General features: G+C 41.3%; 1 protein-coding gene across 1 annotated transcript; it reads right to left on the bottom strand.

Moving 5' to 3' along the window:
• Positions 1–7,753: 7,753 nt before the first annotated feature.
• On the bottom strand, positions 7,754–16,073 carry LOC123819072 (zinc finger protein 449-like). The gene is given in 3 exon segments (XM_045839371.1): positions 7,754–8,478; positions 13,674–13,878; positions 15,720–16,073. Coding segments are annotated over 3 exon segments (1,284 nt in total).
• Between the last annotated feature and the right edge of the window lie 1,010 nt (positions 16,074–17,083).

Genomic DNA, 17,083 nt, shown 5'->3' with positions numbered 1-17,083 from the left:
TGCCATGAATGAGTTCCAGCTGAGAGCCTCAAAAAGAGACTACATAGAGATGGTGAGAAGAAACTTGGTTGACAAAACAGCAGTGTACTATTCCTTTGCATATGCATGTGTACCACATCCTGTTTCAAATTTTATTTTTCGATTACAGTTTACAGTCAATATTATTTTCTACTATTTTCAGATGTGCAGCATAGTTGTTAGACCATCATGTACTCTGTTACAAGTACCCTCCTGGCACTGTACATAGTTATTCCAATATTATTGACTATATTCCCTATACTGCACTTTACATTCCCGTGACTATTTCGTGACTGCCAATTTGTACGTGTTAGTCCACTCTCCTTTGTCATCCACCCCCCTGACCCCCCTCCCCTCTGGCAACCATCAGTCTGATCCCTGAATCCATGAGTCTGTTTCAGTTTTGTTTGTTCATTTATTTTGTTCTATATAGTCCGCATATAAGTGAAATTATATGGTCTTTGTCTTTCTCTGCCTCACTTCTTTCACTTAGCACAATAGCCTCATAATATCCTCTAGGTCCTCCCATGTTGTCACAATTGGTAAGGCTTCATTTCTTTCTACGGCCGGGTAACATTCCATTGCATATATGTACCACAACTTCTTTTTGGTCAATTTCGACAGGTCTAATAAGAAATATTATGACTTCAGAATCCTAAAAGCAGATTTTAGAATCTACAAAATACATTATTTCTGCCTATCTCACACTGATTGACCCTTTCAAAACAAGATTTCCTCAATTCTAAGACTACCATCAACTTGAATGCACATCATTGATTTAATAATGGAAATCTCAAGTATGCATGGTTATCATCTTTATTTCATAAATGTTGAAATGTTTAAAAACTAACATCTTACAGTACAAAAAGACTCATTATAACCCTTATTTGGTTCTTGTTTTATTGGGAATGCAGGACACTGACATTTCTTTTGAAATAACCTGATTGGTAAAGGAGTGATTTTTTAAAAATAAGGCGTGATAGATGATTCAAATGTTTCTTCAACACCTTCAAGATTCTCATGTCATTTTTTTCCTTTGAATTATGAATGTGGAGAAAATATGAATTGGTTTCTTAATATTGAGCTATTGTTACTTTGAGGAAGTGATATATAATAATTCTTCTAATGTACTGTCTGATTTATTTGCTTATTTTTCATTCAGATATTATCTTTTGCATCTTCGTAAGTGGAATTGGTCTACACTTGTCCCTCTTTATGCTTATTTTGTCAGGTTTTGGAATCACTTTTCTTTTGGCTTTACATAGGGAATTGGGGAAGTTTCTTAAATTTGTTGTGCTCCCACACAGTTTAAAAATAAGAATAATTGTAGAGCACACAGGACTGTTAGGGCTGTGAATCTACTCTTTATGATACTATAATGGTGGATACATGTCATTATACTTTTGTCCAAACTTGTGGGATTTACAACAACACCCAGAGTGAACCACCCATAATATAACTAGGGAATCTGAGTGATAATGGTGTGTCAAAGTAGGTTCTTCAGTTGTAACAAATGTATCACTTGGGTAGGAGATGTTGATAACACAGGAGGCTGTGTGTGGGGGTGGGGTGGGGGGGGACAGGGCGTATGGAAAATCTGTGCCTTCTGCTTTATTTTGCTACGAACCTAAACCTGCTCTGAAAAATAAAGTGTATTTTTAAAAGATTTTATTTATTTTGTTTTTAGAGAGAGAGGAAGGGAAGGAGAAAGAGAGGGAGTGGAACATCAGTGTGCGGTTGCCTCTCACCCCTGCCCCCCCCCCGGGGACCTGGCCTGCAACTCAGGCATGTGCCCTGACTGGGAATCGAACCAGCGACCCTTTGGTTCACAGGCCTCCACTTAATTCACTGAGCTCCAAGAACTGGGGCTAAAGTGTATCCTTTAAAAAAACTAAGAATTGCATATTCCATGAAGACTGTGAATGCTACAAATCCTTTTAGGCCTGTCTCTCTTTGGAAGGTGGGTTTGGATGCCTGGGGTAGCTTTTCATTTGTTTCCAGAGCTCTTATTAAGTTTTTTGTTTTTTCATTTCTTTGAATGTTCATTTGTTTTAACAACAAACCTGCCAACATATCATATCCACACCTATCATATGCCAACTGCTTTGTCCTTAGTGATCAGACATGAGACATTATACTGTAGCTTGTGTTCACACTAACAGCAAGATTTCTTGGTTGCCTTAAGGTTATTTGAAGATATGATTACCCATGAAGAATGAACTTTTTTGAAAATTACACATTAAGAATGAATTTTTTTTTAAAAGTCATTGTAAGCTTTTTTTTTTTCCAGGTAAAATCTACCAGTGACTTGTCCAAGACAATGGCTTGGGGCTGTAGAGATGATCCCTGTTTTTCTTTGTAGGGTAATCTCAAAAATGTCTACATTCCTTCACATATAGCGGTGAAGCAGAAAAAGCTATTGAAAAGCACATTGCTCTTCTTAAGTTTGTTGCAAAAATTGGGGAACCAAATTTGATCAGGAAGGATGTGAGGATATTTGTAAAGTTTAATTATCCTATAATTAATGGGAGAATATCCACGCATTGTCTGCATTAATGTTGATGGTTTCATTATGGATAGTGCCCCATGTCCTGCTGAGTGTGCTATGTATTACTTTGCTATCATTGGAAAAGTCTGAATGCTACAGCTACACATCTTGCCCCAGTGGATTGATTTGGGACTTAAGGACCTCTAGTAATTAGTTACAAGCTGGGAAATATCTGTTTTCAGAAAGGAACAAAGGGTGTCAGGGCTTAGAGTCAAGCTTTGCAGTTTGAGTCACAGTTACTTGTGTGACCTTGGGTAATGTTTTAAACTTATCCGAGCCTCAGTCTCCTCATTTCTGAAGTGTATTTAAAAAACAACTGTTCTTGCCTCATATGCTGATTGGGAGGATGAGATGAGATGAAGTATGTCAAATACTTATTAACAATTGTGACATAGTATAAGCACTCAATAAATAATAATAGATGCTGTTAACAGTAAGGAGCTTAGAAATGGAGGTCAAGAAACTCTCCTTGTCTTGCCAAGCAGTGGAGGGCCATTTCACTCTATGATTTACATAGCATGAAAAAGAACACACAGATCAACCACCACAAGTATTCCATTCTCTACTGTAAGTTATTTCCCTTTGAATGTCAATACATAGTCACTGTAGAGGGCCTTCTGAGAAAGAAGAAACTGTTGCTTCTTGCACCCATTTCATGAACCCAGGAACCCATCCTGGTTTCCTCAGAGTATATATAAAACAGTGTGTCTGGGTCTATCCAGCAAACATTTGGACGTTGGTGGTCCCACCATTCTACCACCCCTAGTAGATCCTCAGGTGCCAGTAAACAACATCTGTCTTTGTTCTCTCCTTCTAAAAATGTGTTCATTTCTTCACTTCAGAAATATTTATTGACCACCCTCCTTAGATGCAGTTTGGCATTTTATTTTACAGAATATTTGTGGCTTTCCTATCCTTCCTTTTATTCCATTAAATGTGAGTCTTGGTGGTTTTCCTTTCTATTTTTTTAAATTATGTTATTATAGTCAGAACAGTGAACATGGGCTCTACACTCTAAAAAACTTCAAGTGTACAGATCAGTGCTGTTAACTATAGGCCCGATGTGTACATAACAGTATGGAGCCTAGAACTTCCTCATCTTGCATAAGTGAATCTTGAGTCCCACTGAGTAGCAACACCGCATTTCTCCCTCCCTTAGTAACCACCATCTGACTCTGATTCTAAAGAGTTGGACCATTTTAGATTCCTTGTGTAAATGGAAAGATGCAGTATCTGTCCTTCTGTGACTGACCTATTCCACTCAGCATTATGTCTTCAATGTTCATCCATGTTGTTGTATATCACAGAATTTCCTCATCTTTTTTAAGGCTGAATAATATTCCACTGAATGTACGTACCCCATTTTCTTTATCCACTCATCTGTTGACAGACATTTAGATAGTTTCCACAGCTTGCCACTTGAGAATAGTGCTGCCATGAACACTGAGGTGCTAATATCTCCTGCAGACGCTCATTTCCATTCTTGTGGATAACAAGCCAGAGGGGGGATTCCTGTGTCATAGGGTAATGATTAAGTTTTAATTTGTTAAGTTTCTCTTTCTATTTCCCAGTTTCATCGAGAAATAATTGACATATATCACTGTCTAAGCTCAAGGTGATTTATATATATTGTGAAATGATGACCACAATAGGTTCAGCTAACATCTATCATCTCATACAGATACAACAAAAAGAAAGAAGATAAGGGAAAGAAAGAGTTGTTTCCTTGTGATGAGGACTCCGAGAATGCACTCTCTCAACAACTTTCCTACCTACTGATATCATACACCAGTGGTAACTATAGTCATCATGTTGCACATTGTCTCCCTAGAACTTACTAATCTTACAACTGGAAGTTTGTACCTTTTGACCACTTCCTCCCATGTTAACTTGCACATACTTGTTTGTGACTGTACTTACCATCTCGTTACTGGGGATGGTAAGTACTCGACTCTGCCATCCCCAGGACCTATATTATCTGGAACATAACATACCCCCAAAGATTATTAAGAGTGAATCACTGTGGGCAGGAGACAGTCTTGAGCAGAGTGAACAGGGTGACAGGACTGAAACTTCTATGAGTTTCAATGGGTAACCATGGACCTATTGGCCAAGAAGGCTCTCATTCCCTTTTCATGGTCTGCTCCCCCCAGTCTCCCAACTCCAGGCCCTCAGGACACAGATCTGGCTATCACACTCCTCATATCCAGTCAGTCATGAGAGCCTGTAGATTCTGCCTCCTAATTCCCCCCCTTCAAATAACTCTTCCCTTCTGTTTCATCTGCACACCACTGTCCTTACCTCAACCCACTTTCTCATCTGCAGCAGCCTCCTCACTGGTCTTCCTGTCCCGATCTTGTCTTCTCTAATCACCATCCAGGGGCCAGAGTGGGCTTTATAAAATGCACATTTCACCCATTCTTCTCAACTAGCGGGATGGTTTTCCACTGATTGAGAGATGAGGTTCCAACTCCATCAGGAGGATTACTACACCCTCTATTCATTACCTGGTCTTTGCCTAGCACTCTAGTTTTACCTCCAGCCACTCTGTGTTTCTCTCCTCAGACCTTTTCCTGAGACATTCCTTTGCCTGGGATGTTGTTCATAACTCACTTGTTTGATTCCATGTAAAGGCTGGTAAATACATTCTCTTACCACCTCAATTTTTGCTAAGACCTAAAGGCTGAGGACCAAATATCAAGTGTTTCCTTGAATCTTACCTCATACCATTTGTAAAAGAAATCAACTCCAGGAAAAATGTGATACGAGTGTGGAAGGTAAAAAAATACAACTTTAAAATGAACATGTAGAAAATATGTTCACGATCTTGGGGTAGACAAAACATTTCTTCACCAGGATTCAAACAGCACTAATAGTAAAGGGGGAGGAAATGATAAGTTGAACTATGTTACACCTGGGAAATTCTCCTCATCAGGGGACACCAATTAGTGAGTGAAAACACAAGCCAAGGGGGTGGGAAAAGGTGTTTGTCATATGTTTTGGCAGTTTTTAGAAAGTAAATGGCTATAAGCTGATGACACAACCACTCCTCTCCTAGGGTGTACCCTACAAATGGAACCGTTAGTCTCTATGGTCATAAGTCATAAGTCTTCAAGAACATGTAAATAAACTTCAAAGCAAAACTAGAATGAACCACATTTATTAATAACTTTGCAATATAAACAAAACTTGACAGAAATTATCGACAATGTCCAACTCTTGGAGCAGAACGGAAAAAAATATAAGCTGCAATAACAAACAATTGCAAAATAACAAGTAAGAACATTGCGTAAGATTTTGGGGAGGTGACCAAAGTTAGACTTAAAGCTTGTGGCCTTCAATGCTTTCATCATTTCAAAGAACAGAAAGAAAATACAATATTTCCTGCATGTTCACTCCAGGTAGGGTCTCCACATTTATCTAGTCCGCTCCCTCTTCCTGGTACTGGTGCGATGGGTACTGTTCCCTGCCCCTCACAGTATGTTAAGAGTTGGATGTTTCCCTTTGTCCTTCTCTTTGGGAAGTGATCCACATGACACAAACGGACTGCATTCAAGGCTCAAGTCATGTATAAACGTAATAGTGGGTGCACAGGAGATTCTGCCTGTGGCGTAAGAGGGAGTCAAGGGAAGTGCTTGTTGGCACCGTCAGGGAATCATCTGCATGTTGCTGCAACTACTAGTCAGTGGCAATCAAACAGGAACAGCATATGTATTTCCACAGGACTAAAATATTGCATACATACAGGTCAAATGGGTACATCGCCATCTATTGGATTACTGACCCTAGACCTGAAAGGAATGTCAACATTGCATATCCCTTACTAACACCTGTGCTGTAGTTGACCTGGGACAAAGACATTTTCATGATAAGGATTAAACAAGACTCGCCTACACAGAAATAATCATATCTGGATATAGCGGGCCCAAAGACATATGAAAAGATGCTCAGCATCACTGGCCACTAGAGAGATGCAAATTAAAACCACAATGAGATACCACTTCACACTGGTCAGAATGGCCATCATAAACAAATCAAAAAACAAGCGCTAGAGAGGTTGTGGAGAAAAGGGGACCCTGGTGCACTGTTGGTGGAAATACAGACTGGTACAGCCACTGTGGAAAACAGTATGGTATTTCCTCAGAAAACTGAAAATGGAACTGACTTTTGACCCAGCAGTTCCACTGCTGGGATTATATCCCAAGAACCCTGAAACACCAATCCAAAAGAACCTATGCACCCCAATGTTCATAGCAGCACAATTCACAATAGCCCAGTGCTGGAAGCAACCGAAGTGCCCATCAGCAAATGAGCGGATCAAAAAACTATGGTCCATTTACACAATGGAATACTATGCAGCAGAGAGAAAGAATGAGCTCCTACCCTTTACAACAGCATGGATGGAACTGGAGAGCATTATGCTAAGTGAAATAAGCCAGATGGTGAAAGACAAATACCATATAATCTCACGTTTAATTGTAACCTAATGAACAAAAGAAAAAAGAAAGCAAAATAAAACCAGAGACACAGAAATTAAGAAAAATTTGACAGTAACCAGATGGGAGGTCAGAGGGGATAATGAGGGGAAGGGTTTTCAAGAACTGCTGTAAAGGACACAAGGACAAAACAAAGGGGGATGGTAGAAGTAAGGGAGGAAGGGAGGCTTGGATGGGGTGGTGGGGATTGGGGAGGAAATGCAGAGACCTGTAATTGAACAAGAATAAAATAATTATTAAAAAAAGAAATAATCATGTCTGGGACAGTGTCAAGAGTCAGTGAATGCTCTAGAACACAGGTGTCAAACACAAGGCCCAAGGGCCAAATCCAGCCCTGCACCCTGTTTCTACCCAGTGGGAGTGCTAAGCTCCTTTCCCCTAGTTAAGGAGTAGTTACACAGTCCTAAAATTACATTCGACCCTTTGAAGGCAAACACAAGGTTGATGTGGCCGCCAGCGAAAATGAGTTTGATACCCCTGCTCTAGAATTTATATGCCTTGGAAGATGGATTTTAAGCACACCAAAGACAAAGCTGTTCTTATGAATAAGCTCAAACAAAACAATTCTTCCCAGACAGTCTAATACAGGTTAAAGTTTTGATAGATTTGTGTCAATTTGTGTAGAACCTGGTTTCCGCAACATATTCTTCTCTAAAGTGAGCAGCTTGGTGCACATTAAAGCATGTTTTCTTTATGAAGCTTGTAAAAAACAATGAATGCACTTCTATGGCTTCTCCTCTGAATGGTTTCTTAAATGAAAAACAAGGCTTGATCTATGTCTATAGTTCTTCCCACAATACTCACACATAAATGGTCTCTCTTCAGTGTGCGTCCTGTAGTGCACACTAAGGTCTCTTTGTCGATTAAATGTTTTTCCACAACTGTGACATTTAAAAGGTTTTCCATTTGTGTGGATTTTTAGGTGGTTTACAAAACCTTTTCTATTGCAAAAACGCTCCCTACACTCAGGGCAAATGTATACTTCTTGACCAGAAGAGGTTTTCTGGTGTTCTGTGAAGTGTGACAACTGACTGAATTGCTTCTCACACCCATTGCATTTATAGGGTGCCTCCCTTCTGTGAACTCGAAGATGCCTTTGTAGGTTGGACTTACGAAGGAACCTTTTCCCACATTCAAGGCACTCATGAGGGAGATCTCCTGCATGAATTTTCAGGTGCCCATTAAGTACCTTATTGGAAACAAATTCTTTCCCACAGTGAAGACACTGGTGTGGGCTCTTTTGGGCATGGTTTTGCTCATGGGCTCTGGGGCTGAGAGGTTCTTCCTGGTTGGATATCTCAGCTCTTTCTTCTGGAAAGGGGTTCTGGTCGTAGACAGGCAATGTGTGCTCTCTGGGTAGCTGCTCTGCAGGATTTCCCAGCAGACTTTTTGGCAGTTCGAAGTCTTCTGGTAAACCTGGACCAAGAAGTGCATTTCCGTCTAAAGAAAAAGAAAATGGAGACATGCTCTCCAGGGTTCTTTTTTGTTTTGACACATTTTCTCTCCCAATATCAAAATGGAGGGCATGAATAGAAATTGAAGACCTCACCATGTTCCAAGGGGAATGAATAGGTAGGGACTGAGAAGAGTTATGGCTCAACACCTAGTGGGAAGATAAACACTTCCAAGTGGCATCCCAAACCTCTTTACTCTGGGAGTAAGCATGGAAATTTCTTTAGTTTTTTCCAAGCATCACATGAACCCTCACCTACCTATCTTGAAGTCAAGCCATTGAAATTGTTCCTCTTCCACGCAATCCTGTAGTTCCTTCATCCAGGGCTCTATGGGGTCAGGCTTTGGCAGTGAATATGCTGGCCATAGGAGAGATGGGAGGAAGGGTAGTTTTGAGTCAACACAGGTTTATGCAGAGCATAGGTCTCTTTCTAGGACATGCAACTTCTCAGTATCTGCCTACTACCTTGTCAGCATTGCTTCACCAGGAGCCTCTGACAAGTCTTTTTTGTTGTGTTTTTTTTCATTTTTCAACATAAGAACAAAACCCAAACTGGGGATGGGGGAGATCCCATCGTGTTTGATTCAAAGCTGTCCTCCTCCAGTCTATGGAAGGGAGGTGAATCAATTCCCTTGTGAAGTCAATACACTGAACGTGTTCCACTGTTGTTTTGAGAATGGGATTGTGTAGGTGAGGGCCAGAACATGGAATCAGTCTTCTTATAGTGACGTCATATTAAAACTGAGAAACACTGTCTAACTGACTTCCAAGTGAAAAAAGAGAGAGGCCAAAGTGGGGGTTAGGCAATTGGTTACTGGAGTACTTTTGGTAAGAAATACTCAAATTATGATGTCAACTGAAGTGGGTAAGCAACAGGTAAAAAAATAATAATAACCTGTATGTGTTTGTTTCAGTTGAAGTCTAGAAGTAGATTCTCTTGAAACTAACCAGAATCATCATCAAGCAATGTTTCTCACTGTCAATCTAAGAAAAACCACAAGTCCCCCTGTATCCTACCACCCCTCTCCTCAGTGAGAGCTGCTGTGTCTCCACCCTCTTTGCACACCCCTATCTCACTTCTGGCTAAGTTTACTGGTCTGTAGTAAAGTGTGGATTGGAAATGGCTCGTTTCAGATGGAAATAAAGGGCAATGTTTAAATATTGGAATTAGTAAAATGACATTAGCAAGTCAGTGTGGGTAATGTTGATCTGAAGGAAAATTCAGCTTCCAGGACCTTATATCAAAGCACAGGAAGTCGACTAAAACACCGTATTCCTACTTTCATTTTTAAAAGACCAGATCTTTCCAATAGAGAGATTTTAAATACAACTGTTCATTTTGTTTATGTTATGCCTACATTTCAAAAGTAAGGTCAGAATGAGAGGGTATGAGCCCCAGATAAAATAAAACTGGATGTCATGGATCAAAGGAAAGGTGCCATCAAGTGAAAGTGCGAGCGATGGCAAAGGTGGTGGGTGGACAGTGGCACAGCCTTAGGGTGGCAGAAACCTGGAAGTGCTGAGTCTCCCCATAGCAGAGACGGGAAAGTAATTTCAGAATTAAAGGATGTGTTCCTATGGGGGTTCCCGTCCCACACATAGAGCATAGACTTGATGTTCTTCAGGCTCTAGACTTCATCACAGGTTACCATTAAACCATCCCAAACACCTGCCCCTTGGGTGAAAGGGAGCTAAAGACATGACTAGTCAAGGACTAAAGCAGCCCCAGAGACAGAATTTAGCACCTGTGAGAACAAGGCCAGGAGTATCATCACCAGGCGGCTACGTCTCATAGACTTACCATCAGTCCAGCTTCCCCTTTCTGTGCAGCACCAACCAAAGAAGACTGAGAACTGTCACCTTACTTACTCACCCCACCATAGTACTCCCTGGTGCCAGCTTTCAAAGAAGCTGGACCAAACTTGAGCTCCTTGCTGGATATTCACCTCATGCACTTCTTAGCTGTCTACCAACACCAGCCCTACCCACCTCCCTCCTGTGTCACTTCAGATCCTTATGGCTCAGGTACACTCAGCCTCCACTTTCTGCATGCTCGGAGCCCTCCTCCTGCCCCTATCACTAATTTGCATTCCACAACCAATGCTCACAACCCATGTCAGTTAAGACCACTATCCATCCCCCTTTGACCCATCTGACATCCTTCTGACCTCAGTTCCCACCTTCTGCTCATGCAGTCAGTGAAAAACTGTCACAAATGCTGAATGAACTGGACACTGGTTAAAAAGATATTCACAGATATCAGCCCTCCTTCTGTCTGCCAACATGGGGAAAACAGCCATAGCACTCATCACAAAGCAAGCCAGTGTGTGAAGTGAGCAGACACAGGCGTTCATATGCTGGAATGGGAGGGCAAATTGGTACAGTAGTTTTGGAGGACATTCGACCGTATCTATTAAAGGTTTAAATGTATATGCCCACTAACCAATCATTCCTAACCTAGAAGTTTGTTCTGCTGACGCATGCCCCTGCAAGGATGCTCATGGTGCATCTTTTATAGCTTGGCCCCAGAGTAGTTTGGTCAACATTGAATGTCAGTCAGAAGTCATGCATCTATGCCTACTTCTATTGGCAGTGCTCTTCTCTTTGCCCTCAAACGCCACAGTAGCCACCCCAGAGGTTTTCTGGAAATGAGCCTAAGGGAGTGAACGAGCCCTCTTTGTACTGGGCCATAGGTTGTTCAGTTCTTCACTCCGACCTGGGACTTCTTACTCAAAAGCCTGCAAGCACCAACCTCAAATTCTCTCATACCCGATTTTTTGAAAATTAGCCCCAGAAGCATATTTTTATCCATTTACAGCCACCCTCCTTTGCATAGCTCAGAAAATATCACCCCACAACTGTTAGCCATGGAAAAGATGGAGCCTTGTGGTTATATGATTCCAAGCTGCTGCTGCCCTTTGGAATTCTCTGATCGCTACACTGCCAGTGTGCTACTGGGCTATGATATCACCTAGACAGGTAAGCCCCCTCTCTGAGCCCTTACTCCCTGGAGAGTTCCCTTGTGCCCCTCCCCTCTGACCCCTGACTTCCCTCACAAGCACACCTGACAAAGAGTTGCCCAACAAAGCTTGTGTGTGCTATTGCCCCCTCCTGGTCATATCTTGTTCCCAAATCAGCCCGCAGATCCTTTGACCCTCCACAAGTGTTAAGGAGGAAGAGACTTTGGTGACCATGAGGTAGACATAAAGACCTCCCAGTCAGTAGGACAAAGGATGTCATATTACTTTAAACAGTGATGAGAAATGGGTAGTTTCCTTTCCCCCTAATTGATATATTTACTTGTTCCATCACTCTATCTCTCCCTTGTAAAATATAGTGGACTCCTGTGCTTCAGAGACTAAAGTATTCAAATCAAGAGCAATAGTGCTGCTCAGCATCATATGTGATCTTTGTACCTGACACTGTTAGTAAGAGGAGCAAATTCACACATGCAATTGGAATTCATATGCAGAAAGATTTATAACTGAACACGGCTGGCTAGGTTCTGCCACCTGTTGCAGGCATACACACAAAATTCAGATAAAAAAAAAACTCGTTAATAGATCAGGGATATAGGTAAAGTAGAGACCAGAATATAAATGGCAACATTTTACAGTTTGGCTTTGACCTTAATGGACATACATATGTCCTTTTGGGTTTTTCCTCCTTGTCGAGTCCGTTAAAAAAACGAGACAGAATACATGTCTTCTACATGTCCAAAACTTGCTAGAGCAAGTTACAAAATTTGGTACCCAGACAAATTGAACAAATGCAGAAAGGGAGAAAAATTAGTGACCAAATAACATTACTGTGATGTTATGAGATGAATTCCATGGGTGAGGGTGTTGCACAGATAACATGTGGTCCTATTTTTAGGCCTAGAATAGACCAAGCCATCCTTTTCAAGGAGAGGGTGGAGTCTCTCATGTACAATCCCCCGCTGTCTATCAGACACCTGGCGAGGAGAGATGGCAGTTGGAATGGAGACCACAAGAGAGGGGGGCAAACTATTGGTAAGTAAATACCAGAGGTAGAATTTCTATTGGCTTCAAGAGCAAATGGGTCCTAGTCACTAGGATACCCATTCTCATGCACTTAAGACACGGGGAACCAAGGAACCAGCAAAGGTACCTGAATACTTAACAGATTTTCTAATTCATATGCAGTATAATGGTCTTTTCTAATGTGATATCTCTCAGGGTATGCCCAGAGAATCTTGTGCTTTCTCCCTCTAAACAATCCTGGAAAGTCCTCAATCACCTTCAAGATTTTTATGAACTTCTATGAGCCTTTCTTCTCCTGCACTTCCTATCCCTGTAATAATAACTCTTGCACTATCTGGAGCAGTGTTTCTTGAATAGTATGTGCAGAACTCACCTGGACAGCTTGTTAAAAATGTACCCCAGAGCCCTGGCTGGCGAAGCCCAGTGGATTGAGCATGGGCTGCAAAACAAAGTGTCACAGGTTTGATTCCCAGCCAGGGTACATGCCTGGGTTGCAGGCTATAACCCCCAGCAACCGCATATTGATGTTTCTCTCTCTCTCTCTCTCTCTCTCTCTCTCTCTCCCTCCCTTCCCTCTCTAAAAATAAATAAAATCTTTAAAAAAAATCTTTAACAAAAAAATGAACCCCAGGTGATCCGGCTATAATCTGCTTAGTATACTTGGAAAAACGCCGGTCTGAGTTTTTATGGATAAGATACATATTTCCTTTACTGTGACAGGCAATTAAATCCTCTAAAGGATCTTAAGTGAGTATGGTAATTGATAAAGTAGCATGTGTGAATGTGGCTCTTGTGCTATAAGAGCCACTGAGGCCCTTGGGACCCACAACAACACTACAGATTCCATTGATAAAACATATGCTAGGGAAATTAATCTTGATTCATAACACCCAAACTCTCCTCAAGTTCCTGCATAACATTTTGGTCAAAGTCTCCTTCCTGAGCAGCTTCATCAGCTTAAGGCATTTGGAACCCTGATCTCTCTGGTGTGCTTTGTGGCCAGCCATTCCTCAAGAGACATTTCCTTCTCCTACTCTTTATCAAAGAGATCCATATTCATCTGGTATTCAGTGTTTCTAAGCAACCCCAACCCTATAGAGCTCCTGAGCTGTCAAAATAAAAATCAAGGAAAGGAAATAAAACCCTTGCCTTACCAGGGTCCCAAAAGGCCTGGCCTTCCCAAGTGGCACCATTGCTCAGCTCCTGCAGCCCTGCCTGTGGGATCTGCGCCTCTGCTACTGGGGTCTCAGGGACAGGTCCCATTGCTTGGGGTGGGAGTGTCTCCAGGTAGATGTCTGGTACCACATGTGCCATTCCAACTGCTGCTGGGTCTTCCAAGAGCATCTCCTGCCTATCGATCTGGGAAAAAAAGCCAGAACCCATCATTCTAAAGTCCAGACTAGCAGTGCCCAGTAGGAATATAATGCAAGCCACCCAAGTCATTTCAAGTTTTCCAGTGGCCATGTGAAAAGTAAAATAGTAAAAGTCAATCTCTATAACATGCAGTATTTAACCCAATATATCGCAAATACTATAATTTCATAATGTAACCAGTATAAACAATTATTAATACGATATTTCACCTGCTTTATTGTTCAGCCTACATCTTCTGAATGTGGTGTGCATTTTATACTTACAGCATATACCAATTTGGTCTAGCCACATTTCTAGTGCTCAAGTGCCATGCTTGGCTGGTGCCTACCATGCCGACACTGCGGGATTACACTACATGAAGACAACATCTCATGTAGTAAGCCAAACAAGGAGACACAGAAAGGAAGGGAAATCATAAACACATTCCATTCTAGAAGCAGCAAACTTTGGAAGAGTCCTGCTCATGCAGGCTAACTGCAGAGTCCCATCAACACACAAGACTCCAGTGCCCCTAATGCCCAACTAGAACTACTCTCTCCCTTCTCCAGAGATGCTGCCCTGTGCTCAGCTATGGCAGCCTCAAACAAGCTTTACTCAGTGCTTCTGAACAGAGGGCAGGGCCACCACCCCCAGGAGGTGTTTTGGGTATAATGGCAGGTGCTGGCTATCAGAATTAAGTGGGCAGAGATGGGAGTACAGATAATGGACAGTGCAGAGTTTCTCCAGGTTCCTACCAAATTTGGAGTGTCCCCTTCAAGTATTCACATAGGTAAAAGAACCTGGTTCACCTTGGTTCATCATATAATCACAACATATTTTTGCAAATTTTAGCTTGACTTCTCTAGGGAAGCAATACTTTGGGAATCTAAGTCATGGTGATGTAAAGGACAGCATAGGAAATGCAGTCATTAAGATTGTAATATGGTGCCAAGTGAGTACTGGGAATATCAGGGGGAATATTTTGTAAAGTACAATATATGACTGTCTAACAACTATGCTGTATACCTGAAACTAATACAGAATAATACTGAGTGTAAGCTGTAAGTGAATTTTTAATAAAAATAACCTATACTACTAATTGTTCAGATTCACCAAGAGTTGTTTGCCACTTTGGAAAATTACAGGACAAACAGCAACACTGCTATTAGTGTTTGAGCTGTATCAGTCTGAAACACAGACTGTCATCTTCACAGTGAGTCTGCAGACAGGCAAGCCCCTGACAATTTCATGAGGTCTTGAGGTGCACTCAAACCCAGATATGTGCACACTGAAATGCTTTCTACTTTATAGTGAACTATGTTTCTTTTCCTTCAAATTTCTTCTAGACTCTACTTGACTCAAAGTTGGACAACTTTCTTTGTAAAGAGCCAGATAGTAAATATTTTATGCTTTTTTTTTTTGCCACATTCAGGCTGTGACTTATTTTCCTTCCTCTTATTTTCTATTTAATAATGCTTTATCACTTCAAAACCATTATTAGCTCACAGGGTATACAAAACAGGTTGTGGCCAGATCTGGTGTGCAGACACTAGGGCATAATATTGGAGTTATTGAGGAATGATTGTAGGTAGGCTATGTTAACTATGAATTTCACTTAAGTACATTTACTGGGCAGTTAGGGAATATTTGTTAGAGAAGGGGGATTGGGCATGATGAGGCTGAAAACCACTGATCCATATGTTTTTTCCAGCATAAGAGTGGCATGAAAAGGACTGTGGAGAAATCCTGGAGTTGAAGAATGACACAGAGACAAATGTCCCATCCAAACCCACCTGCCTCTGATACCTTTTTGGTTTAGTTACCAAGATCCCAAACTCTTTTCTCACCTGTGGCTCTGGTGTCTCCAGTTTGGTGTCTAATCCTTCTAATAGTGACACAACACTTTCCGTAGCCGCTGGGCATTGATCTTTCACTGAGGTCTCTACCTCAGCGGGCATAATTTTCAGGTATTGCTCCAAAACTAGAAGGTCCACCATTTGTTCCTTAGAACGCATCTTTGGCTTCAGCCATTCATCGCAAAGCTCCCGGAGTTTGTTGAAAACTTCACGAGGCCCTGCTGCTTCTTTGTACTGGAACTGCCTGAAGCGCTGACGGAAGACTTCAGTGTCATTATCATACTCTACAAGCAGGGAGCCTAGATTCAAGGAGACCTGGACTGCACTATTGAAGGCAGTAGCCATTGCCCTCTTCCAGCAGTGTCCAATTTATCTGGCACCTGAAGTCTCAGATTCAAATTTATTTCTTCATGAATTTCTTCCCAGGAGGCACCTACAGCTGAGAAGAAGGAGAATGAGAAAGGAGAAGCAACAGTGGTTACCAGAGGGCATCCTTATTTCCCTTAATTGCTTGCCTTTCAGCAAAGCCCCAAAGTAGCAGACTATAATCTTTAGGATAGTTTTTAGAAACAGATGAGAATGTTAAAAAGGACTTCTTTAAGAAGAAAAAAAGTGAAAGAGGATCATAGTTATAAAGAAAAGATAGGCCCTGGCTGGCATAGCTCAGTGGATTGAGTACAGGCTGCGAACCAAAGTATTGCAGGTTCGATTCCCAGCCAGGGTGCACGCCTGGGTTGCAGGCCACGGCCCCCAGCAACTGCACATTGATGTTTCTCTCTTTCTCCCCCCTTCTCTCTCTAAAAAAAATATAAATAAATCTTTAAAATTTAAAAAAAGAAAAAATAGCAATAAATGCATATGTATCAATGATCAGTTCAAATGTAAATGGCTTAAATGTTCCAATCAAAAGACATAGGGTAGCTGAATTGATGAGAAAGCAAGACCCATATGCATCCTGTCTACAGGAGACCTACCTCAGACAGAAAAACACACACAGACTGAAAGTAAAGGGATGGAAAAATATTTTATGCAAATAAAAAACAATGGGGAAGCAATACTTATATCTGAGAATATAGAGTTTAAAACAAAGGCTGTAATAAGAAACAAAGAAGGACACTACATAATACTAAAAGGACCAATCCAACAACAGGACACAACCCTTGTAAACATTTACACACTCATCATTGAAGCACCTAAATATATAAAGCAATCTTGATGGATATAAAGGGAGAGATCAACACTAATACTGTCATAGTAGAGGATTTTTACAGCCTATTGATCCCAATGGATACATCTTCCAGACAGAAAATCAACAAGGAAACAGTGGCCATAAAGGACACACTAGACTAGATGGA

This window comes from Phyllostomus hastatus, unplaced genomic scaffold, assembly GCF_019186645.2.
Source record: "Phyllostomus hastatus isolate PE091 unplaced genomic scaffold, TTU_PhHast_1.1 phas_contig_30, whole genome shotgun sequence".
In the NCBI taxonomy this organism is placed as follows: domain Eukaryota; kingdom Metazoa; phylum Chordata; class Mammalia; order Chiroptera; family Phyllostomidae; genus Phyllostomus; species Phyllostomus hastatus.
The sequence above is the reverse complement of the archived record's forward strand: the minus strand, read 5'-3'. Positions and strand labels throughout refer to the sequence as shown.